The sequence below is a fragment of the Camponotus floridanus genome, unplaced genomic scaffold (genome assembly GCF_003227725.1).
Source record: "Camponotus floridanus strain SB8 unplaced genomic scaffold, Cflo_v7.5 scaffold65, whole genome shotgun sequence".
Taxonomy (NCBI): Eukaryota; Metazoa; Arthropoda; class Insecta; order Hymenoptera; family Formicidae; genus Camponotus; species Camponotus floridanus.
In genome coordinates, this window is record NW_020229825.1 from 104949 (window position 1) to 131633 (window position 26685).

At 29.8% G+C, this 26685-nt stretch overlaps 2 protein-coding genes across 5 annotated transcripts; one reads left to right on the top strand and one right to left on the bottom strand.

Moving 5' to 3' along the window:
* Positions 1-12178: 12178 nt before the first annotated feature.
* Positions 12179-21114, bottom strand: LOC105256075 (polycomb protein Asx). 3 transcript variants are annotated; one of them, XM_011265725.3, is made up of 8 exons: positions 20426-21114; positions 18736-18995; positions 17500-18612; positions 17103-17378; positions 14295-15155; positions 13893-14132; positions 13478-13521; positions 12831-13002 (listed from the first exon to the last, which is right to left on the bottom strand). In XM_011265725.3, exons 1-7 carry the CDS (start codon positions 20751-20753, stop codon positions 13516-13518), a joined length of 3084 nt encoding a protein of 1027 aa, XP_011264027.1. In that variant the 5' UTR covers positions 20754-21114; the 3' UTR covers positions 12831-13002; positions 13478-13515. The 3 variants fall into 3 exon arrangements, with proteins under 3 accessions (XP_011264025.1, XP_011264024.1, XP_011264027.1); XM_011265723.3 differs by lacking the exon at positions 13478-13521 and having other exon boundaries at positions 12179-13002; positions 18736-18992; XM_011265722.3 differs by lacking the exon at positions 13478-13521 and having other exon boundaries at positions 12179-13002.
* A 3119-nt stretch (positions 21115-24233) lies between these two features.
* Positions 24234-25658, top strand: LOC105256076. Of its 2 annotated transcripts, XM_011265727.3 has the most exons (5): positions 24234-24378; positions 24511-25005; positions 25070-25205; positions 25315-25371; positions 25480-25658. In XM_011265727.3, the coding sequence occupies exons 2-5, from the start codon at positions 24662-24664 to the stop codon at positions 25630-25632; spliced, it is 690 nt and encodes a 229-aa protein (XP_011264029.1). In that variant the 5' UTR covers positions 24234-24378; positions 24511-24661; the 3' UTR covers positions 25633-25658. The 2 variants fall into 2 exon arrangements, with proteins under 2 accessions (XP_011264029.1, XP_011264028.1); XM_011265726.3 differs by lacking the exon at positions 24234-24378 and having other exon boundaries at positions 24396-25005.
* The last annotated feature ends 1027 nt before the right edge of the window (positions 25659-26685 follow it).

Consider the following 26685-nt stretch of genomic DNA (forward strand, 5'->3'; position numbering starts at 1 on the left):
AATTTCATAATTATATCTATGGCAGAAAAATAAATGTAATCACTGATCATAAACCACTAATTAGAATAATTAACAAAAAGATTTCAGAAATTCCTTCCACTCGTCTACAAACAATGAGAATTAAATTACTGAAATATCAAATAGAGATATCATTCCAGTCAGGAAAAGAAATGCATATTGCAGACTTATTATCAAGATCGTTTATTAATGAAACAAACACGGATGATATATGGTTACAAGAAGTAGTACACTCTATTGACACGGGCCTTAATATTGTAGATGCTAGAAAGCAAGAACTTAAAAAAGCAACTAATGCGGATACAACACTATCTAAACTCAAATACTATCATTTAAATGGTTGGCCTAAAATAAAAAAAGATGTAGACGATAGAGTCAAACATTATTTTAATTTACAGGATCAAATCACAATAGAAAATGATTTAGTATATCTTAACTTTAAATTAATAATTCCAACAGAATTTCGAAAATACATTTTACAGTTATTGCATGAGTCACATTTTGGTATAACTAAAACTAAAGCTCGAGCAAATCAAGTTATATATTGGTCAGATATGAACAAAGATATAGAAGAAATGATACTTAAGTGTGCAATATGTGAAAAGTATAATAACTCAAACACTAAAGAACCGCTAATAAATCACGAAATACCAAAACTTCCTTTCGAAAAAATAGCTAGTGATATTTTTCAATTCAAGGAAAAAAACTATTTGGTAATACAGGATTACTATTCCAAATGTCTAGAAATCATAAAATTAAAAAATAAGACAGGAACAGAAATTATTAATAAGATGAAAACTGTTTTTGCTACACATGGAATACCAAAAATACTTATATGTGATAATCAACCTTATAATTTATACGAATGCAAAGAATTTGCTAATAAATGGCATTTCAAAATAGTAACTAGCTCACCAAATTATCCACGTAGTAATGGTTTAGCGGAGCGTGCAGTACAAACAGCTAAGAAATTATTAATAAAAAGCAAGCAAGAAAATATAGATATGGAAAGAGCTCTTTTAGAATATCGAAATATGCCAATACTGGAATTAAATATATCACCTGCACAAATTATGTTTAACAGGCGTGTCAAAACTAAAATTCCGATACATATCAAACTATTACAACCAAACATACCTCAAAATATACACAAAAAGTTAATTGATAAGCAAAAACGAGTAAAAAATTATCATGATATCCATGCAAAGGAGCGTGAACAATTTCGAGAGGGAGAGAATGTGCTAGTGAAGACAGGAAAAACATGGGAACCGGCTAAGATAATTTCCAAACATAAAACTCCGCGATCTTATATTATTATTAACAATAATGGTAACATTATTAGAAGAAATTCAAGACATTTAAAGGAAACAAAAACTAAGTCTAGAATTGATGATTATGATGATTATGACGATTATGATGAAAATAATGAGAATAATAGACAGATAAAAAAAATGCTATAAATGTTAGTTGTGAAGAATCCTCAGTATCTAAAAATGCTAATGCGGAACAACAACAAACAGTAAGGCTAACTCAGGGTAGACGAACTGTTAGAACTCCAGCTAAGTTAAAGGATTACGTTATGTAATGTTATATTTGAAAGAGCGTTTTATCTAATTTTAATACTAATAAGACTAATTTAAAAAAAAAGGAAGATGTTGTGGCTGTATGAACAGCGCATGCGTCACGCTAGCGAGCGACATGCGGGAAAATGGCGCGTCAATTATTATTAAGCGACAAAGCGTGCTTGCCGACAATAGCATAGTATTGCATTGTATAGTATTGTACGATATATATATATATATATATATATATATATATATATATATCGTACAATACTATACAATGCAATACTATACAATGCAATACGCGTGTAGCAATCAGCTGATTACAGCGTTCGACGGCCGGCGATCCGGAATAACTTTTAATAATTAACATTATTTTAAGGAACACGTATTCCTGATGTAATTCTAAGACATTTTCTTCTTTACCAACATTTTATTTAAAGCATAATTTTATGTTATAAGATAAAATAGTTAGTGACTCATGCAGTGGTAATCACCCGTCGGGCGATCAGCTGTGCCTCGCGGCGCACCGGGCCGCTCCTGCCTGCCTTCTGTACCCTGTATTTTGGATTATAATGTAAATTACTGTTATATATTTTATTTGAATATATATATACCATAATTACATGTGTTTGTGTGAAAAAAGAACAACCTTTATGATCTAAACATATCATAATTTTTAAATGAAACATATATATTTCAATCCCTAAATAATAATATAATTTATCTATTTCATATAAAATTTTACATAAAAATTTTATATAAAAATTTTATTTATAATTTATACTTGCATATTGCATTTTACATCTTAAATAGATAATGAAAAATTATTTTCGTTTATTCGCCGGACATTTACTTGTCCGACTTATAAAATCAATTTAATATCTGAAACTCGTGCTTTTAGATCAGAAATTAAATTGAACAATACATTTTTAATCTTATTTGTTACCTTTTGCAAACTTTATATAATTCTCATAACTGAAACTTAAATACGAGAAAGATAGCGCATCGCACGTCGCGTAGCGATAAATAAACGAACTAATACATGCTTGCGTGTTCGCGAGAAACTTTGACATCCAAGACCGTACATCATGTGGACGTCCAAATATTGATGTTAACGGATATCTTAAATCGGATGTACGATGGACATTTATTTTATGTCCATGGACGTGCGGATGTAAAATGGACATAAAATAAATGTCTATAGAATGTCCTGTGCTGTCTGGGATATGGGAAGTCAATAGGCGTCCAGTAAGCAAGAAACATTTGATCAACATTCTAAAATGTTGATTTTATATAAATTTTCTAAACATTATGATATAATGTTTTATAAATATTTTAAAAATATTTTAATAAATGTATTAATAACATTTAAAAAAAATATTTTAATTTATGTTTTATAAATATTTTAAAAATATTATTTAATAACATTCTTCTCAAAATATTAATAAAATATTTTAGAAACATTAGTCAAAATGTTTCTTAAATGTTGTTAATACGTTTATTAGAATATTTTAAAAATATTTTAAAAATATTCTAATAAACATTTAAAAAATATTTTAATTTATGTTTTATAAATATTTTAAAAATGTTATTTAATAACATCCCTTTTAAAATATTAATAAAATATTTTAGAAACATTAGTCAAAATGTTTTTTATACATTATTAGTATATTTATTATAAATTAAAATATAATATCCAGTTACAAGTTCGTTCGCGTTGTTATTAAACGTCGTATTATTTATTTCATACATATCTTTAGACTAATTTTTTTTCATAATATATCTTAATTTCTTTCTCGTGACGGGCATGATGACACCTAAAACGTTATTGAGAAGCAACATTCGGTGGGATATGCGTATACACTCTATTGCGTATGCGTGATTTATTCTTTTGTTCTTTGACTTCGGAACACTCGTGCCGGCTGCCAGCGTGCCACGTGCTCTTACACGATCTCGCATAATAAGTAAGTTACAGTATTTTTGCGAGTTATAGTGCTGCACGAAAGAAGAGGAAAGTATTTCTTCCAGTGTGTTATAATATCTTGTAAGTTATTTTTAGAGATATGTCTAAATATTCGTTCTCAGATTTTTCAGTGAACGTTCTAAAAGTCTTAAATTAATGTTAGAATTAATATTATTGTGATATTAATATTAAGTTATGTAGATGTTGATACTAATGTTATTTTATTATTGATTTAATTTTATGAGAAACATTATCAGAATGTTAAAACAACATTAATACAATATTACTTGTAACAACATAGAAAATGTTATTTCAACATTACCGAAACCTCTAAATCGGTGTCAAAGTTTGTTCATAATGATGTTGCATACAATGTTAAAAACTACATACTTGACAATATTACTATGTTAGTGAATATCATTTTAATAACGTTGTGGTAATAACCCAGTAAGCAAATGTTAGCAGTTTGCCAACAGCATGCGAGCAGAGTCAAACAGAATATTTCGGCAGATTGGCATCAACTGCGTCCGCATTAAGCTTGGGTTCTGCTAGCAGAATCTGTCAGCATAAACCGACAGCAGATTGACAGCAGAAATCGAGCAGGATCTGCGCGTGCAATTTGATGTTAGATTGTCAGCAGAAACCGAGCAGAATCTGTGCATGCAACCTGATGGCAAATTGACAGCAGAAACTACACAAGATTTGCGCTTACTTTTATTAATGTTATATAAATGCAACAAAATTGATTATTACAAGTACTAAATAACAATATTATCGGCAAGTTAATTAGAATTTTCTTAGAAAATAACATATATGTAATATGTTATGTATATCGTAGTTATATCTCATATAGCGAAGGATTAATTCAATTTAATTAAATTAATAATAAAGTAAATGATAAAAGTAAATGTAACTTGTAAAACTTGAGATGTAATTTATTATATTTAGAATTAAATTCTTGCTTTATATCTCAAATAGGCAGTACATGAATAATTTTTCATTTATCATATTGATTCCAATCAGTTTAATATTCTGACTCTAATTTGCTTGTATTAGATATCAGAAATTAAAGTGATAGAAATTAAAATGATAATTACTATATTTTTGGTCTTTTATTTATATTCGCGACTTTATATATTTCTGACAGAAATTCAATTACGAGAAAGTACAGCTCACGTAGCGGTAAGTGAAGGAATTATCGAATCATGCAAATCCTGTTCCGTTTCTGCCATCAATCTGCTATCAGAGATTGTATGCGCAGATCCTGCTCGATTTTTGCCGACAATCTGTTGTCAAATTGCATCGCACAGATCCTGTTCAATTTCTGCCACCAATCTGCCACTAAGTTATGCCGGCAGAATCTGTTCGATTTTTGCTGCCAATCTGGTAACTGACTATGTTAACAAGCTTTGTTATATTTCTGTTGACATTCTGCCGACATCACATGATATATCAGAACCTGCATCGATTCTGTAATCTTTCTGTCGACAACAATTTGTAACAGATTCCCTGACAAGATCTGCTTTAACAGACTTGGCTATTGGGGAATTTTTTGCTTACTGGGCATAAACTAAGAAATCTGGCCGAAAGTTGCAAGTAAATCCCAGCATTGATTTAACTGATTTATTTAACTTTCTGAATCCTAATAAGAGATCTAGATTATTAAACAAATAATTTGTTAATAATCTGAATCCCTCGTTGGAATTCAGCATATTAAACAGAATTTTTTTCATTGAATATATATATTTTTTATTATCCTGTAGAACATTTTATTTCATATTTTATTTTTGTTTTTTTGTACATTATTTCTATGTATTTTTCACATACACATATATGTAAATGGATTTTAACAATTTTTAAATAAAAATATGTAATTAATTCTAATTAATGTTTGTTCTTTTATCATTATAAGAATATATAAAAACATAAATTAAAAATCTTGATATAAATAAAAGTTTGTAATGATAACAATCATTACAAATTTTTATTCATATCAAGATTTTTTATTTTATAGGTTTTCTATAAATTTCCAAGAATCATGTATCAAGAATTATTTCGAAAAAATGTTTTATATGCAATATTGCTACATGATTGCAGCAACGTTACATTTTTTCAAATATATTATATTGCAATATTGTTGCGACATTTCGTAATATTACAAAAAGCGGACATCTTAACGTTGCCGCAACTTTACAGCAATGTTGCAACAAAGTTTCGCAACCGATTTGCAATATTGCAATGTTTCAATAAAATTATTTTGCAATATATTTGCAACCTTTCTGTGCTGCATGGGAATGAACTATTTCTCATTTATCCATTCAGTGAAGAGAAATCTATTTAATATTCTGAATCCCAACGATCCAGATTATTAAATAAATTATTTGTTTAATAATTTAGATTCTTTATTAGGATTCAGAATATTAAATAAATCAAGTCAATTTATTAGAAATTAAACCGACTCAAGACAAGAAATATAATTACTGCATTAGTCCTTTGTAGACCTTATATCCACTTTAGGCGAAAATTTGAATACAAGTTAGTTAAGTTTGGTGTCGCCAAGTAAGCGGCAAGTAAAGAAACACGTATTATATATTTTCGTTATGTTAAAATGTTGCTGCAATATTGCCAAAGTAATATTATAAAAATAATATCTCCGCAATATTTTTGCAGCATTACACTGCAATATGCAATGTTATAACATTGCAGCAATGTTGATGCAAACTTCTGTGCTGTATGGGTTCTGAGTTATTAGGCCCATCATTAGCAGACTTACATAGTCTTGAACATTCGGTCGAATCAGTATAATGATTCTTTCCAGAATTGAATTCTCTTTAAATTTTTTTTAGATATTTGCCCATACTAAAGTGCATTTGTGTCTTTTAAATATACAACATACCTGTGGTAAAAATGCTTTGATTCTGTTGTGTCATAACAGATTTCTTCTTTAAATTTTCGTACAAATTTTTAAGCATCTATCATCCTCTCTCCACGAATGTAGAGTTTGCATTAAATTCTGTAGCAATTTCCCCCCCCCCCCCCCATTGTATATTTTTGGCACGAGTACTGAGAGCATCGGTCTTTTTGCCCTCTATTATACTATAATGCTTAGAAACAATGTTTATTAAATTATTTTTCTCTGCAGGCTGAAACATCGGATCTCTTTTGCGTTTAGCACTAGAAGTGGCTCCAGACATTTTTCAAAGCTACACTATTTATTTATTTCCACTGCTTGAAACCTAATGGCAAGTTTCAAGGTTATGTGACTTATTGTCAAATGGTCATCGCCATATATGTACATTTTTATATTTGCGATGTTGTCGGTGTTATTTTACACTTAAATTTCGATTTATTAAACTAGAGTTAATTGCACTGCTGTAAAATTGGTGAAATCTGATCGACTATAATCGAGATTAAAATCTTCGTTTACATAAAACACGTTTTTAATGAAACGCCGATTGTAAGATACTTGGTGAAATTGGCCCTAAATAACTTCCCATATTAAACGAATATTACTTTATTTACATTTGAGCGACGGATACAGAGTAATTTCGAAGATTGCATTTATATATATATATATATATATATATATATATATATATATATATATTATATATATATACAGGGTGTTTCAGACCATCCGTACCACCCATTTAAAAACTAGAGAAGTGGTTATTTCAAAAAAGTAAAAACATTTTCTTTATAACTCGGGTGCGCTCTATCGAATGGTGATATTTTTAATTTCTGGTTCCGGCCGGAAATAGGCGATTCAGACAGGAAGTGCATTTTTTTAAATGCAACTCCCTATTTTCCATTGCATATTCTTGTAGCTTACCTCGAGAATTTTCCAAAATACTATAATAAATTATTTTTCTATGAAGTACTTTTCGAGTTATGAGCTTGAAATCATTTCTTAATTTTACATAAACCATAAAATATCTTGTAAAATATTCATTTTTCGATTATCTTACCTTAACACTTTTATGTATAAAATAATGAGAGGAATCAATTGATATAATGAAAACAAATAGTTGTTTCTAAGAAAAAATATGTAATTTGCAATTAACAATTCCATATTTTTTCTTAAAAACAACTATGTGTTTTCTTTACACCAATTGATTCCTCTCATTATTTTGTACATAAAAGTATTAAGGTAAGATAATCGAAAAATGAATATTTTACAAGATATTTTATGGTTTATGTAAAATTAAGAAATGATTTTAAGCTCATAACTCGAAAAGTACTTCATGGAAAAATAATTTATTATAGTGTTTTGGAAAGTTCTCGAGAGGTAAGCTACAAGAATATGCAATGAAAAATAGGGAGTTCCATTTAAAAAAATGCACTTCCTGTCTAAATCGCCTATTTTCGGAACCAGAAGTTAAAAATATCACCATTCGATAGAGCGCATTCGATTTATAAAGAAAATGTTTTTACTTTGTTGAAATAACCACTTCTCTATTTTTTAAATGGGTGGTACAGGTGGTCTGAAACACCCTGTGTGTGTGTATATATATATATATATATATATATATATATATATATATGTATATATATATAATTATACAATATATAATTGCTACTATTATAGATAAAAAATTAACATTATGGCGACATATATAACAGATAATCTATATCGAAAAGTAACATAATTATACTTAGAAAAAGTATGACACAATTTAATGCATATTTCTTAAATTACATTAAGCATAAGTTGATGGGCCATGACAATAATATATTAACTCACACACAAGATCAATTTCAGGTATACAAGAAATTTTCGAACTTATTTCTTCATATTGTTCTTCATAGTGTTTCTTCTAAATAATATAGATGATTTCATCCATAACACAAAGTAGCAAATAAATATGAGCTTAAGATCTAACACGTCGTTTCACTTAGCATATTATTGCCTCAAAACCTTCAATCGTTATACGATTGTAACAATAATATGACAGAAGGTCTAATAATGATTGTATACACATATAGGGAGAGAGGAAATAGAATGAATATAATGTACATAAAACACCATACACCACTGCACCACCGTAATCCATATAATCTCAGTCATCACATTTTCTACTGCCCTGTCATTTTTTCTTTTTTTATGTGTATGTGTATGATTTTATTGATTTTTCTTATTTTTATTCGTATATATGTATATGATTTTCTACAAATACAAAATACAAATAACAATTTTTTTATTTAAATATGTGCATGGTTTTTAATACAGAACTTGGCAACTTGATGTAAGAATGCTGACTGATTCTGCGACATACATATTAGATTTTTATTGAAATAAAATCTTAAATAAAATCTTAAATATACAAGTTCTAAAATATTTTTTAGTAAAAATTGATAATAATTATAAATTAGATGTAAATTAAATATATATATATATATATATATATATATATATATATGTGTGTATATATATAATTAATAAAAATGACAACTTTTTATCAAGAATATTTGCAAAAAATTAAGAGTTTATTTTATGATAAAGAAACATATTATATATATATATGTATCATATAAAAAATATTCTATTTGAAATTTCTAAAGAAAGTTATAAAGGAATATAATAAAAATTATCTGAGATATTTTAAAATATCAAAATTAACCAAGAACTAGTATAAACAAATTACACATGCATATTTGACTTATTTACAAACTCTGTGATGTTCATAATTAATATCTAATTGCGAATCTTTATGTCAGAAAGAATAAATGTGTCCCATTCATGCAGCTAGAAGAAAAACCGGAAGAAATAAGAACAGTTGAAATCGATTGCTCTTCTCAAAGTGATAAACACTTTGAATTGTTTGAGTGATTAATCAAGACAAAAGAGACATAGATTAACTATAATTAATTTGGATTAAAACATATAAAAATTACCGATATAATTGTTCATAATTTCTTGATAAATCATTCTTGGGTATAAATTAACAATATTAAAGAGTTAATCAAGGAAGAATCAAACGATACATCTATACACACACACACACACACACGCGCGCGCGCGCGCGCGCGCACACACCACACCACACCACACCACACCACACATACACACACACACACACACACATACATGGTGTATCGCAACATGTGGGACCCATTTCAGGGATGGATAGGAAGCACACCGACAATGAAAAAAGTTCATATTAACATGTGTTCTATTTGACCTTTTTACAAAGTTACAGGACGTTTAATATTTAAATAACTGGCAACCGATTACATTCATGTAAGATGCTCGAAATGGCTACCCTCCACTCTGAATGCAAGCATGCAGTCGCCGTATCAAAGATTGTCGCATTCTTTCAAATATTTCAGATATATGTCGGATATGTTGGCAAGCTTCTTGTATACGTACACGTAGAACTTCAACACTGACAATGTGTGCAGAATACACAATTGCCTTCAAGTGACCCCATAGATAAAAATCTAATGGATTTAAATCTGGGGAATGAGCAGGCCAGGCAGTAGGTCCACGACCTATCCATTTCCGTAGAAATCTTTCGTCTAAGATTTTATTATTTAAATATTAAACGTCCTGTAATTTTGTAACAAGGTCAAATAGGACACATGTTAATATGAACTTTTTTCATTGTTGGTGTGCCCCCTATCCATCCTTGAAGTGGATCCCACATATTACGATACACTCTGTGTGTGTGTGTGTGTGTGTGTGTGTGTGTGTGTGTGTGTGTGTATACCCAGCAAACACAGAATATTGCAGCAATATTGCGGCAATATTACAACATTGCAGCAATGTTGCGGCAATGTAGCTGCAATATTTTTGTTGGGTGGGTATATATATGTATGTATGTACGTATGTACGTATGTATGTATGTATGTATCTATTATGAGCTATGAATATTCAAATTTTCTCTTATTATTTGTAATAAACTATTAATCTTAATCAATTATTCATTCTCATGATATATTACTGTTCCTGTACATAATGTCCGACAATACTAGTTTGACATATATATACTAATACATGTGCTATAATAATGTCTAAACTATATTATGTAAGAGTCCAATAGATCATTCTATGTTCAAAAAGAATGGTTAAAGAGAGCATGTACAAAGGATTTATGTAGCTTCGAGATCAACATGTACAGGAGAATATTCTCTACACAGCTATAATAAAAATAAAAATTCGTGTTAATAAATAAATAACAAACATACATATTACAAAGTATACAGAGCGTGATGTTTAGTGGAAGACTGTATTAAGGATCAGTATATAAGAGATTTATATCAAACTTTTAAGAAAGGGTCTCAAGAATACAGTTGAAATATTGGAATTACTAAGAGAGAATGCCATTATATATATACATTAATAAATTATAGTAAATAATATTATTAATTAAATTACAAAATTATATGAATGAATATGATTTTTATTAATAATTATATAAAATGGTAATATTACGAAAATATAAAACCTATAAAAATATAATGTTATCAATAAATAATGTAATAAATAATTGTAAATGTGATATAAATATAATACAGACTAGAGTTTGATGATTTGAAAGGAAAAATAAACATTACATGAAATATTTCTCTATCAGAATCTTTTTTTGATATTTATTTGTCAAATATGATTAAATAGTCCTTGATTTTTATATTATTCACGATTTGAAATAGTAGAGATATGTATAATCAATAAATTCAGTAATAAAACATTAAAAACTAAAGAAATTTTGATATCAATAATTTTTTTTCAGTAAATAATATATATCAATTTTACAAATATAATTAGGTACAAGTATCACTATAATTATACAAACTCTAACTTGTTAGTTTTGTGTACAATGCAAAATCTATACATTTCATTATTTTATTTGTGTTAGAGCAATGCATTTTATAGATACTTGTCAATTTCCAATAAAATTATAATAGGCAAGACAACAATAAAATATGAGAGAAATAATAAATATTTATATTTTTTTATTTGCTGTATAATGTAGCAATATTGAATCTTTCAATACCCACAACTGTATCCTTTATTACCCTCAATTTATAAAAATTTCCGTTAATATAAGAGTGCTGGATAGTAATTTGTAATTTTCAGAGACTAAAGAATTTTACTCAACTATTACAGTCACATAGACAATTTTTGTTAAAATGAATTGCCAAAAAAATAGTTTTATTTTATTGTATCTTGAAACACCAAATCACCACATTTGAGAAATGATTGTTTCAAATGCACAATTTAATGTAATAATTTTATAATAAAAAAATATAGTAAAAAGTAAAATCTTTATTTAAATCTACATTGATATATCTACATTAATATATAATAACTCCAACAGAGTAGAAAATTTAAGAAAAAGAAAACAGTTCAAAAATATAAATATTCATACGTGTTCGCATAAAACTTTTGTAAGCTATGAATGTTCTAAAAATTGTACATAATATAATAAAAAATGTAATACAAATAAAATATCAGAGAGAATATAAAATATACACAGCCATAACTTGATGAATGAAATATTATTGTTCGCTTTTTTACTTTTTACATTTAATGGTGCTTGAAAGAAATTACTTTGGCAATTAATTTTAATAGATTAATTTTAATTAATTTGATAATTAATTTTATATATTAACATATTGTACAGCGTGATTAAAGAATCGAGAACAATGTTTATTAAAGAAAAATTATATTAAAATTTTAATTTAATATTACCTTCTTTAAAAAATATAATACTTTTCCAAAACTACACATCGATATGTTAACTTCTGTTTCCTAATCAAATGCAATAGGACATCGATTGCAATGTACTATTTAGTAAATTGCTGCAGAAATTATATCTCCCAAATTTTCGATCATACTTTATGTATATGTATGTATATGCCGCACAACTTCTGTTATATATAATATATCTCTTGTATATATATTGTCTAATAAATGTGTCATTACGATGTGTATGTTTGGTTTCTTTAATTTACCAATATTGTAATAGATGATCAGCACTCTTATCTGATAACGGACTTATTAAATTTATACACGAATGATTGAATAAAGAATGATTAACGTATGAGGCAGGTAGCACAGATACGTTGAGGCCCGATGCAGTCATCGTGGCAGAAGGCACCACACTGCCGACAAATTACCATGGCTCCTCGCATATTACATTCACACGGGGGTGGTGGGTCACCGCCGATTATCATGCCGGGTGCACCGGGTTCCGCACCACCGGTCACTCTACTATCCGCGCCTCTTGCTTTCAGAGTAACGGCTTGATGAGAACCTTCCCCGGCGCTTGCCGGTCTACCTCGAACCAAATGGACTCCGACGCCCATCCCTGCAATCTGCGGTGGTAACGGGGGAGCGGATGATGCTCTTGGTGCGCCATCCCCAACTCCTGTCCTTTGTACAAGTATATATTGCCCGAAATTGTTACTGGTGGTGGAACCAAGCTGTGCTATAGGGGTGCTTTCTGTAATCTATAAAAAAGCATTGAGAATATAATTAATCATTATAAACATCCGACATAATTTGTATTTGCTGTATTCAAGTTACTATTGTCTATCAGTAGAAATATATATATATATATATATATATATATATATTTATATATATATATATACTATATATACTATAGATACTGGTATATATATATATATATATATATATATATATATATATATATATACCATATATATATACCATATATATATATATATATATATATATATATATATATAATACAATTATGTTTCAATCACGGTATTCTTTTTGAAGCCTATCTTCTAGTTGTGTAACATAATACATTAATCATTATTTTTATCATATTTTTATGGATAAAAAAATTTGTTGCGCGTCTCGCTACCGTCATTGCCTCTGACAATTAAAGTCGCACTATTTCTCTACTACAATTAGAAACCCACAAATAATGTAAAGATTTGTTTATTTAGGTACCTGTATGATACAGAGATCATCACAAGCGACCCGCAAGATTAGCACTGTACACACAGAAAAGAATAAAATAGTATGCAAGTATGTTCAAATATCCAATATATACAAGAAAAATATTAGAAAGCAATCTCGAGAATTAAAAAAATTATTTTATCATGACTATTAGATATATTTTCTTGATTTATTATAATTTTTCTTAAGACTTTTTTATCAAGTTACAAATTGTTTAAAAATATTAATTGTTTTACTTGCATAACTCACATGAAAATATCACGAGAAGATTTATGAGAAGATTATATCATAACATAAATTACAATATTTTACCCTTAATGTAAATTTCAAGCCTCACAAAAAAAAACACAAGTAAATATATAAATATAATTTAACATGTTAATATATGTTAATATATGTTACATACCTCAGTTGATGTAGCTTGACGCGCTGTAGCAAATACATGTCTCAACATAACTGCTTGTGTTTTATTTTGAGCTTGTTTGTTATGTTGTATCACTTGTTGCGTTTTCTGAGGTTTGACAGTTGTCACGGTGCGTCCACCAGATTTACTGGTTGTGAATGCACCATCTCCTCTTGCGAGTAGACTAGGTGGTGGTTTTAAATGAGCTTTCAATTGATCTCTATTTGGTGAACTTTGTATGACCTAAAATAATACCATACGTTTCTTTATTTACCAATGTACAAATCTTGCACGCTTGATAAGTTTATAATTTCATAATGTCGTGTGCGTGCGTGCGTAATGTAATATAAAAGACGTTATGAAATTATATATATATATTGTCGTTTGGATATTAAGTTAATTTACCGCTTGACATATCTGATAACTGCGTTCCAAATTGACAGCACCTGGAGGCTCTTTTGTAGAACTTCTCGATCTATTTCCTCCTTGTTCTTTATTGTTTCTGGAGCTTCTTTGGCTGCTTTGATTAGATATGCGCGATGGTCGCGATGAAATTGTTATCGATGATCCGACATATTGCTGCTGTTGTTGTTGCTGCTGCTGTTGTTGTGGTTGTTGTTGATGCACAGCAGCTGCAATTTGTCGAGATTGAGTTGAAGCAGCAGTTTGATGTTGTATAACAATCGCGTTCTGCGCACGAGTCTGAGATTGTATTCCCATTGTAGTTGATAGAGTATTTTGTACTTGACTCTGCGTCGCAATGGCATTCTGATTTACATTATTGCATGTATTATTGTTTTGAGTATTTATTTGGGTGATGGTATCCTGTGTTCGTATCATATTTATTTGCGCGGTAGTACTTTGTTGAGGCTGGGCTGAGATTGTAGGCGAGTTATTTGTAATTAAAGATGTAGTATCTTGCTCTGGATTAAAACTGGTTTGTACAAATCTGATAGATTGTAATTGTGGAAATGTGATAATCGGTGGACTTTGCGATTGCAAGCTCTTCATAATGCAGCTGTTTCCTGGCGTACTGATGGCCAAACCATCCGATTGAAACGTAGTTCCTTGAACAACCGGTAATTGGATACAGTTAACGGATTCTACATTGGTGTCCGTATTAATAAATTGTTGCGAAGCAGTGGTAGAATCGGTTGTAGAAGTTTCGCTGCATTCATCCTGTGTTGTTACTGTAATGTTAGCTGCTACAGATCCATCAAGAGCAGCTGCCACCAAAGGCCAAGGTACTTGCAGCTCCTCTTGTGTCTTTGAAAAAAACAAGAAAATAAATTAATGAAAACATTTGGTAAAATATTAAATATTCAAGAAAATTAATATTAAACTTATTTAGATAAATGGGATATAAGTAAAGGTATTATAGTTTTAGCAAGAACGAGATGTGAAAACATGGAGAAGAAGAATAAATATTGGCTAGAAGAAAAGAATAGGAAATGTATTCCGTGATAAGGGGAGGGATAATTTGAATCATTTTGTTAGAGAGTGTGAAATGACAAAAGGGTGGTTGACAAATTAGGAATTACAGACAAATTAGGAATTACAGAAGAGAGTAGAATAATAAGAAAATAAGAAATTAAGTTTTAGATGATGTTAAAAGGAATATATTGTGGAAATTTTGGAAAGAAAGGTCAAACGAAAGGGAGAAAGAAAATAGGAGATGAAGGGAGAAAGAAAATAGGAGAAGTGAACTAGGTATTTTGGAGGAGAAAATGTTAAAGTTGAAAGTTTGAAGTTGAAGTTTTTGTTTTTGTTGAAAAAGACTGAATATAGGCTGTGATTAGGTAGGATAATTAGACTGTAGAATAGATGTATAAATGTACGAGATAGAGAGTGAATGAGGAAACGATGTATGTATGTATGTATGTATGTATGAATGAGGCTAAGAAAACATTGTAAACCAAGACCCACTTCTTGACTGTAAAGTTGAAGTGAATAAAGTTTATATATTAAACTTATCTACTCTATCAATTTTTTTCACATACAAGTGACTAATGACTGCACTAAGTCAACAAACTAGCGTTTTGTTTCTCATTTATGCTTATGTATTAAATTTTAATCTCTCCTATCTTCCTCTTTGAACAATTTAATTTGTATAACTAATCTAAACTCAAATTTAGATTTTCAATTGACAAGTTGTTTATATCGAAAAGTTAGCTACTTTTAAAATTATATATACAGGGTATCCCAAAAGTCCCGGACCGGTCGAATATTTCATAAACTATGCACTTTAGAAAGAAATGTTTCAGACAAAAGTTGAAGGGGGCCATCAGATAGTGGAAATGATTTGACCTCGGAGAATCATTTGAAGGTGACGTAAAGGTCACCTTCAATTTCTTAAATGGAACCCTCTATTTTTATTATATATTCGTGTAGCTTATCTCGAGAGCTTTCCAAAACACTATAATAAAGTATTTCTTCATTGAGTACTTTTCGAGTTATGAGGCTTGAAATCATTTCTTAATTTTACATAAACCATAAAATATCTAGTAAAATATTCATTTTTCGATTATCTTACCTTAATACTTTTATGTACAAAATAATGAGAGGAATCAATTGGTGTAAAGAAAACACATAGTTGTTTAAAAAAAAAATATGTAATTGTTAATTGCGAATTATATATTTTTTTCTTAAAAACAACTAAGTTTTTTCTTTACACCAATCGATTCCTCTCATTATTTTGTACATAAAAGTATTCAGGTAAGATAATCGAAAAATGAATATTTTACAAGATATTTTACGGTTTATGTAAAATTAAGAAATGATTTCAAGCCTTATAATTCGGAAAATACTTAATGAAAACTAACTTAATTATATTGTTTTGGAAAGCTCTCGACGTGAGCTACCAGAATATTTAATAAAAAATAGGGAGTTCCATTTAAGAAATTGACGGTGATCTTCACGTGACTTTCAAATGACTCTCCCATGTCAAATCATTGCCACTATCTGATGGCCCCCTTCAAGCCATACAACTTTTGTCTGAAACATTTCTTTCTAAAGTGCATAGTTTATAAAATATTCGACCGGTTCGGGACTTTTGGGACACCCTGTATATATATATATATATATATATATATATATATATATATATATATATTTGCAATTTATACAAGTTACCATATATAATTAATTCATATGTGCGTGTGCATACTGTGTATATGTATGTGTATAAATGTTATTTTAATCATATTTACTTACTCTATTATTATTGTTGATATTATTAATGGTTGGATCTACTGTCCAACTGCATTCTAACATTTCAGAGCAGACATAATTATTTGCTTCTCGAAGAGCTTCATCTTCATTACCAGCGTTTACATCGGATCCCCTAGCATCTTCAGTTTGTCCAGATACTTGCGGTTCAGTTACTTCTGCATTGTTTGAAGTCATTTCAATTCCCTCGAGAATAGGATATATTATTTCTTCGGGGCAACCCGAAATTTCTTCATACATTTCGCGCATTTCTCCTCGTACCTAAAGTATAATTAGTATTAATAATAACATATTTTTATTTTTTGCAAAAAATTGTCGAGATTACCAACACATTAACAATCTGTTAATAGCTCATGTATTGTGTATTAAAACTCTTATCTACCTCGAGTTCATGAATACGCTGTAAGGTTTCGCTATCAATTTCCATTCCTTCTGGAATTTGTGATTCGCTATCCGTTGGGTTTTCATGCGAAACATGTGCTGTTTCAGTTTGATCATTGCTCATCAAATTAGTATCCTCTATAATAATATCTGTTGATCTAACTTGATCCTTCGGTGATGAGCTTTCAAGGATACTTGTAGTTTCGCAATCCGATATCTGATAAATTTGATTGTTCGACATTTGTGAAATCTGTTCTTTTGAGATTTGATCTATAGATGTTTGTGATATATATTCATTGGATAACTGTGAAATTGATTCTCCAGACGTACTCTGTGACGCACGTTCTACCTGTTCGTTAGATCTAGGTGATGAATTACCATCAGGCAACAGTACAGTATCTTCCTCTAATGTTTCAATTACATTATTCTCCGAAGGCTGCAAATTTTTCTTATTGGAAGAAAAATCTGTTTCTTCTTCATAAACATTCGAGATGTTATCTTGACAAATTTGGCTTGCAATATCATTAGCTTCAATTAAATCTTTATTCTCACAAATATCTGCGATCTGGTCGATTTCTTCCGTTTTACTTTCATGAACATCTTCTATTATTTCTACAGGATTCACTTGCATGGAATCATTTAAGTGTTTCTCATCAGTCAAATTATCTGACAATGTATTATAATCTAAAGCCATTAAATTTTCTTGCACTTCTTCAGAATTAGCTAAACTATCAGAATTCTTTATGTTAATTTCGGTCTTGCAATTAGTATCGATTTTATCTCCTGTCATTACGATAGGATAAACATGTTCCGATGCAGAAATATCCACATTCGATTCCAAACGAAGTCTTAAACTTGAACGTGTTACTGCACCACTAGAACGTGACTCGGTAATATAATGGAGAGTCGATTTAAGTTTAGGCTCTCGTTTCTCTCCCCATATTGGCTCAAAATGTTTCACTTTCCATGGATCTAGCTTATTTTTATCTCGTTCCGCTTCCATTTTCAGGCGTTGTTGATTTTCTGGAGTGAATTCTCCTTCTGCTAAACGTTTCCGCCATTCTAAACAAGCTCTTGCAAAAAATTCATTGTTTAATCCAGAGATTGCAGCATCCTAACAATGACAGATAACAGAATAATTTTTAATTTTTAACAAAAATACTTGAAAAATTTCTAAATAGTTTTTCAGTAACGGATACATATTATGAAGTAAAAAGTACAAAATTTTAGAAAATACCTGTCTATCTACAGCAGGCAAGAGTTGTGCGAGCTTTCGTTGATACAGTGGAGGTAAGCCTTGAAATGTATGCCTATTTAACAAAGCACGTAAGCTTGTACTTGCTAATATGCTTGCTGGTGATTCCAAATCTACAAGACCAGCTTCTAATTGTGCGGTTGCTGACAATCTCTTCGTAGATCGTCTACGGCCTGATTTCAAGCTAAATCCAGGTAAACTAGCCAAAACTTCTCTCATTGTGGCAGCAGGTTCTTCCGCTGCTATTTTTATATCAAATATGTATTATTAAGATTATACATTCAATTATCAGTTATTAAGAATATCATGTCATCAAAAATAAAATTATCTTTTACAATTATTATCTATTTTATATACAAGAAAATAAAATTAATTGTCTTATAATAGTTTTCAATTAATTATAAAGTAAAAATCAACCGTATTATATTACATAATTGCAATAATTTATCTTTATAAGAAATATATTTATTATGCTTCAAAAAATATTAAGTATCATAATAAAAATTCATTTTAAAAACATAATAAATATATGTGCATATATAAGTCAGTTACTCTATAACATTTTTTCGTATTTCTTTATTCCTATTATTTTACATTTTGCTGCTTTTATTTATTATTATCTAACATAAAAATAAAATAGTAATATAAAATAAATCATAATATAAAATAAATAATTAATTACAAGGAGAAGAAGACTATTCAATAAATTGGCACAATTGTGTCTAAAAATAATTTTTATAATGTATATAAATGTAATACTAATGTAATATAAGAAATATATATATATATATATATATATATGTGTACATATATATCCTAGTATTACATGTATACATATTGTATTAACGAATTATACATGTAATAAATCAGTAGAATTATACATTTTCTTTTATATGCGATACTAATGGTTTTTTTTATGAAAAGAATATAAATTATTTAAATTGATTCGTCATAAAATTTGCCATTCAATATTAATGCTTGAATTTATCATATCGTTAATTGAAAAATATATTATAAATTTCTCCTTCTTGTGATATAACAAATAAATTATTATTGTTTGTTGGATTATTGTTTTTCTCTTCAAATCGCTAACATTAAAATATTCAGTTACCATCCACAGATTTGTATAAAGCAGATATATTTGCAGTGAATTATGTAGCATCTTATAAAAAATGACAACTATATTGGACATCATGGATCTTCTAACATTCGAATTAGAGAGGACCAATGTAATTTTGATAATTCATTGTCTACATCTTTATCATTATTTGCGTGCGGTTTTGCGATTTTACTATGTCATTATTTTCTAATTTTATTTTCGGTTAATTTTATCCATGTATTTAAGTATTATTGCGCTGAAGAAGGCTTGAATAATCGAGCCGAAACGTCCGCTTTTTCAACATGTTGTTTTTACATTACAGTAATTGTTTAACATTGATATTACTTGACATTGTCTTTGATTTTTTGCTTGTATAATTAAATTTTATTTACTTAATAAGTTTGAAATATTTATTTACGCTCCTTAAAGCCGATTCTTTATATTTATAATTTAATGAAGCAATGACTATATTTTATAACAGATAAATTTTCAAAAATTATCCGTAATACCATTTTGCCCAATATAAGAAACAAAACAGAGATAAAAATAGACATGTCGCAGTATTATAATTACCAGTATTGATGTGCTGTACATTATTAACCGGAGATGGTGGATCATTCGATGGGGGTGGAGGTAACGGTTTGACAACAATTCTAGGCAATGCGCGAGAATTGCCCGCTGCTATTGTCGTGTTCTTTCTACGCCTTTTGGCTTGCTGTCGTAACGCATGTTTAATAACTTTCTTACTGTGCACCATGCTAGAGTAACCGGAGCAGCCTGGGATAGTTTCGCACCCTTCACTTTTGCCAAGCTCCACATCTGTGTCCATGATAGTACCTAAAATTTTGACATCGTCGACAAACGAAATGTCAGGGTACGCGGTGTAAGATTGCCGTGGCATAGCGTTAAATTATACACAGATACTTCCGTTCGGCGCATTCCATCCTTCTTCTTGGATATTTTGAATTTACAAATTTGTAAGCGTTCTATTCGTCGTAATATAAACATAACATCTCTATCCTTCTCTTTCTTTTTCTCTCACCATTGGCAACTGAATGACATTCTTATCAAACTTCGGTCGAGATACGGTATGTAAGGATCTTGGAAAACCGTTTACGTCATTTCGCATGAGAGTTCGTATATCTACGAGATTACATTGAGCAACAAAATGTTACAGCTCTCTCAATTGCATATTATAATACTATTCAGGAAAATGTAAGAAAGCTTCCGCTTCTTTCAACCATACTATATTTACATATTTATGCCGCGGAACATCGTCAGATCGTCATATAGATGTATACCCTATTGTGTATATTTACGACATAGATCACGTAATGTAACATGAAGGGAAGATTCGAACGGGGATTGCCCGATTAGACACAGTACGATTAGACACAGCCAATCATATCGACCGATGCCTAGGGTAACCAGCACGATCAAGCACGATTAGCCAATCAAAGCCAGTTGTGTCCAATTGTACTGTGTCTAATCGGAGGTGTCTCGATTCGAATCAGGGCATCGATCATGTGATTTTGAGTGGAATTTTTCACTTTCCACTTTTCACTCAATGATTTCACGTGAACTTTTTAACGAATCACTATGCAATTATATAGCTAAATCCGTGAAAAATGAAATTACCAAAGGCGGAGACTAAAACCTATAGATTACAAAATTACTAAGGTCCGGTTCCACAACTCGAGTTAATCCGAGTTTAATACGTTAAACTGGATTCTGATTGGTCCATTCGCTACTTAAACTCGGATTAACTGGATTGTGAAACTGGGCCTAATATTACTAGATTTGTAAACCGCGAATTCTTGAGATTTTAAAAGTCATTTATAGACAATACACGAATAAATGTGCAATATAATATTTTCTTTTTAATAATAAAAATGTATCAAACGTCAAGTTTAACAGATCGTAATTATGTTTAATATATATTATAAACGGAATCGATTAGAAATCATTTGGGGATAATATGATACTTTTATTTGAGAAAGTTGCTCTTTTGTAATTTAAATAAACTTATGCAATCAAAATAATGCATTATGATGCGGTCCCATGATACGGAACGTATGCGCAATGCGGAATTGGCGGAACGAAGTTCGTTCAATCACAGACATTCCGTCAATTACGTTCCGTTGAAATATATTTTCTTATGTCCCATGGAGCGAAAAACGCGGAAGCGCAATTGGTGTTGGCCAATCACAAGATTCTTTCCCATAGATTTTTTTGTTGTCTATATCGGAACAACGTACATTATTGGCTCGCGCAAATTACGCTTCCGTATTTTCCGCTGCATGGGACATAGGAAATACAAATTTATGCGGATCGGATTCACACATATATGTCAAAAAATTCATGAATTTCATATATAACTTTCAAAACTGACAACAACTTAATATTGAATATGGATTCTGAAAAATTGTTTATTATTATTTGTGGATTGTTAAGTAAATTAAAACAAAGTTGGTGTATATTTAAAAAGAATGAATTACGCCGTAAGATTATAAAATTATATTCATTGTATATAATTGTAAAAAGAAGTGAAAATATTAAAAAACGATGAAAATATTGGATGCGACCTATATTCAGCTTAGAAAGAAGATTTCAACAAGGAGCAAGTGAGAATCTTGTAAAGGAAATGCTGATCGAATAAGACACAGAAAAATATATGGATTATTTTAAAATGGCACCTCAATTATTTGACGCATTATTAGCATTAGTTGGACCATTCCTTGTTACACTCTTATTTAAAATATTTTTTAATACTATTCTTACGGATATCTGCTGTTTCGACATTTTTCATCATACACACAATTTCGAAGTTCCGCACAAAATTTGTATAAAATAGAAACTTGCGGATAGAAATCGGCGGAACAGACGTAAAACAGGTTAAACCAATCACGAGCGTTCCGCCAATTCCGCATTGCGCATACGTTCCGTATCATGAGACCGCACCATTATGCATGCGGCATAAAAATATTCAACCAATCAGAGTTTTATGTGCGCTGACCTTTAAGGCCCAGTTCCACAATCCAGTTAATCCGAGTGGGAGGATCCCAGTTGCGCACAAAATGAAACGGACACAACCAATCATATCGACCGATGCTTAGAGGCCTAGGACGGTTGACCAATAGAGAGTCCGAGAGAGTCCTGTGTCCGATTTATTCTGTGCGCAACTGGGCCTCACTTATCCGATGTTTAAGTAGTGAATGGACCAATTAGGACCCAGTTTAACGTATTAAACTCGGATTAATTCGAGTTATGGAACCGGGCCTTAAAGGCCAGCACAATAAAAAACTCTGATTGGTTGAATCCTTTATGCCGCATGCATAACGCATGCATTACTTTGACTGCATAATTTATTTAAATTACAAAAAAGCAACTTTCCCAAATAAAAATATCAATGAATATATTATCCCCAAATGATTTCTAATCGATTCCGTTTATAATATATATTAAACATAATTACGATCTAACTTGACGTTCGATACATTTTTATTATTAAAAAGAAAATATTATTTCCTAAATATTAAAATGATTTTCCTAAACTTCCCCAAACAATTCCTAAATTATCTAATAAAGAATAATTAGAAAATATTCAACTCCTCTAATAACTCTACGATGGATGCAGCCATAAAGGTGCGGCCTCATTGACGCTAAAAAGTAGCGTCAACCATTGGTTGAACAAAGAGGTAAGTATACTTACCTCTTTGTTCAACCAATGGTTGACGCTACTTTTTAGCGTCAATGAGGCCGCACCTTAATAGACCCCTTCACGTTCTGCTAAAAAGAACGTATACACTTCGGTGCGCATTATAGCCCAGTTTCACAATTCAGTTAATCCGAGTTTTTACAGCTTTTTTGCTACAATTGTAGCAGAAAAAAAATGGCGACCACTACAATTGTAGCAGAAAGTCCTGAAACGTATTTTTAGGCCCGGTTCCACAACTTCAGTTAATCCGAGTTTAATACGTTAAACTGGGTCCTGATTGGTCCATTTGCTACTTAAACTCGGATTAACTGGATTGTGGAACTGGGCCTTATAGCGCTACCCAGACAGCACAAAAAGGCCAAAAGATGTCTTAAAGATGTCTAGAGGACTTTCTAGAAGACGTTTTTTAAGTCGTCTTTTAGATGTTTTTTGGACATGCTGTCTGGGTACTATAGGGCCGGTATTCATAGTCCGATCTTATATTTAAGATCGTCTTAAGTTTGCTTGGAGGTTGACTTAAGACCTCATTCAACCAATCAAATAGCTGCGTAGCATTTCAAGCTCAAACTTAAGACGATCTCAAATATAAGATCGGACTATGAATACCGGCCTAGCACTTTAATAACGTGAAACACGCTTATGTAGCGCTACAATAGCGCTACTGTAGCGATGCGACCCTGGCTGCGTTCCAAAATTCACTGCCAATACTGAAAATCTATAGTTTACGTGACGTACACTATAGATTTTCAGTACTGGCAGTGAATTTTGGAACACAGCCCCTGAAAGACGCCTACTGAAACAAAATTCAGTAAGTTAGGTTAGATTTTGACAAGTTGCATTTTCACAAAATATACATAAGTGAAATATTGGAAATATATAAACATTTATTTACAAAATTTATAAATTTTCAATATTTCACTTATGTATATTTTACTACTAGTTAAGCTAACTGGCCACTGTTGCAACGGGCCTTAAACTCGGATTAACTCGAGTTGTGGAACCGGGCCTAGCTGAACTAGTGTAGCTGAACCAGTTCAGCTAAAAAGAACAAATCTTAATCCATATATATATATATATATTTCTCAAAAAACATGGAATATACGTTGGAGGACGCGTTTGAAACGTTAAAGGATAAGAAAATAGAACGAGAAAAAAATTTAGAAGATCTAATAAACAAAATATCAAATAATGAGATTTTTACTTTGAAATCATCAAATGTGTCTTCATTTGATGATGTGAAATTGAAACAAGAAAAACTATATCAAAGCTTATTGAAAGAAATTCAACAAATAGAACCTGAGGATTATCCAATTCTGAGAACATCTGACTTACGTGTAGAAGTAATTACTGAAATGGAAGAAGAGATTTGTAACATGCAAGAACTCCTCAATAGTTTAAAATGTGATTTTTCTGATATTAAAGAAGATATCACATAGTAAGTATCATGCAATACAACATGCAAAGTTTTCATTGCAATTTGTATATTATATTTATTATAGTTTGAAAAATAAAAAAGATGGACTGGAGAAAATGAGAGGAGCTTATTTGGATATGGCAGAGACTTTTGCAAATGAGACCTATGAAAAAGAACTTGTTATAACTAAACGTATATTCCAAAAAGTGAAAAATGATTTAGTATGTAAATTTTAAACTTATTTTATACTTTTATTAGATAAAATTGTGTTTTTATATTAGATATGGAAAATCAACATCTCATTGTCAATTTGATAAACTCTTTTTATAGTACACTGTGGTTGATACAATTTTTCCTGATAATGAGGGCTTCAAAGAATTATTAGCAGTAAGTATTATTTTTTATCAAATACATAATCTATATTTTCTACAAAATTGTTTAATTGTACGAATGTGCAAAGTTGTATTATATAGCTCTATAAGTGAATTATTTTAGGCACTGACATCTGCTTATATGAAAGGAGGAGATGATGTTTATGTAGATGTCATACCAGATGTGTTATATTATGTAAATTTTCTAATAGAAAATGACATAGTACAATATCACCGTAACAATAAAACTAGAATTAGAATGACTGAATTATTATAATACCAGTAAAAATTTATTATATTACAAACTTATATTATTATTGATATAGTACAGTAATTTGTTTTCAAAAATGCATTTCTCAAATTGTTACAATAATAATAACTGCTATATTTATTTTATATTATGTTCATACTATATTTACAGTTTTGTATATATAATTCCTTTTATTTTACATGTACCTATAATTTATACACACACACACACACACATAAAGACTAACACTTACTAAGACTCTATTTGTAACATTATATATTATAGATATATTATGGAGTCTCCAAATAAAAACATTTCCTCAAAATATGCCAATGTATGACAATTATATAAAAAGTAAGTTGTAAATTTAATTTTAATATTATTATTATTATAATTTTTAATATAAATGTGTATTATAACATTATAACACATATGTTATAAAATATAAGTATAATAATAATTACCAAGTCAGATAACAATTTTATTTCTCGAGATATTACATTCATGATATCGTCGATAAAATTTGTAATTTATGAATTTACAGAATACACTTGATAAAGACAAATTATTTGACTTTATATCTCTACATCTCTTTTTTTTTTTTATAAGGGGGTTGAGATGCGATCATTTTATATAGATTGCTTAATCCAGAAATAAAGTCAAGTATACATCACATAATATACTTAAGACATGCATGAAAATGCAATATATTTTAATAAATATATACATTGACATATTTTCTGAAGAATATTGAAATGGAATATATTTAAATGCTTTTGACATAAAAGATGAAAACTATTTATAAAATTTATAAGTTTTGCAAATAAGTAGTGAATATACAGATAGCCAATTATGAGAAATAATTAATAAGAAACTTATCTCTTAATATAATTTTTTTTAATGTCAGAAATCAACATTACAAAATTAATATAAAGAATAAATGACATTTTTCTGTTGCTACAACAGCAATAAAATTACAAATTTTTTAATCACTAATCATGATAAATGAAGAAATTTCTAAAGTGTTTTCATCTTTTTTATTTCTTTCTATTTCTCTTACAAAATATGTGTTATAATAAA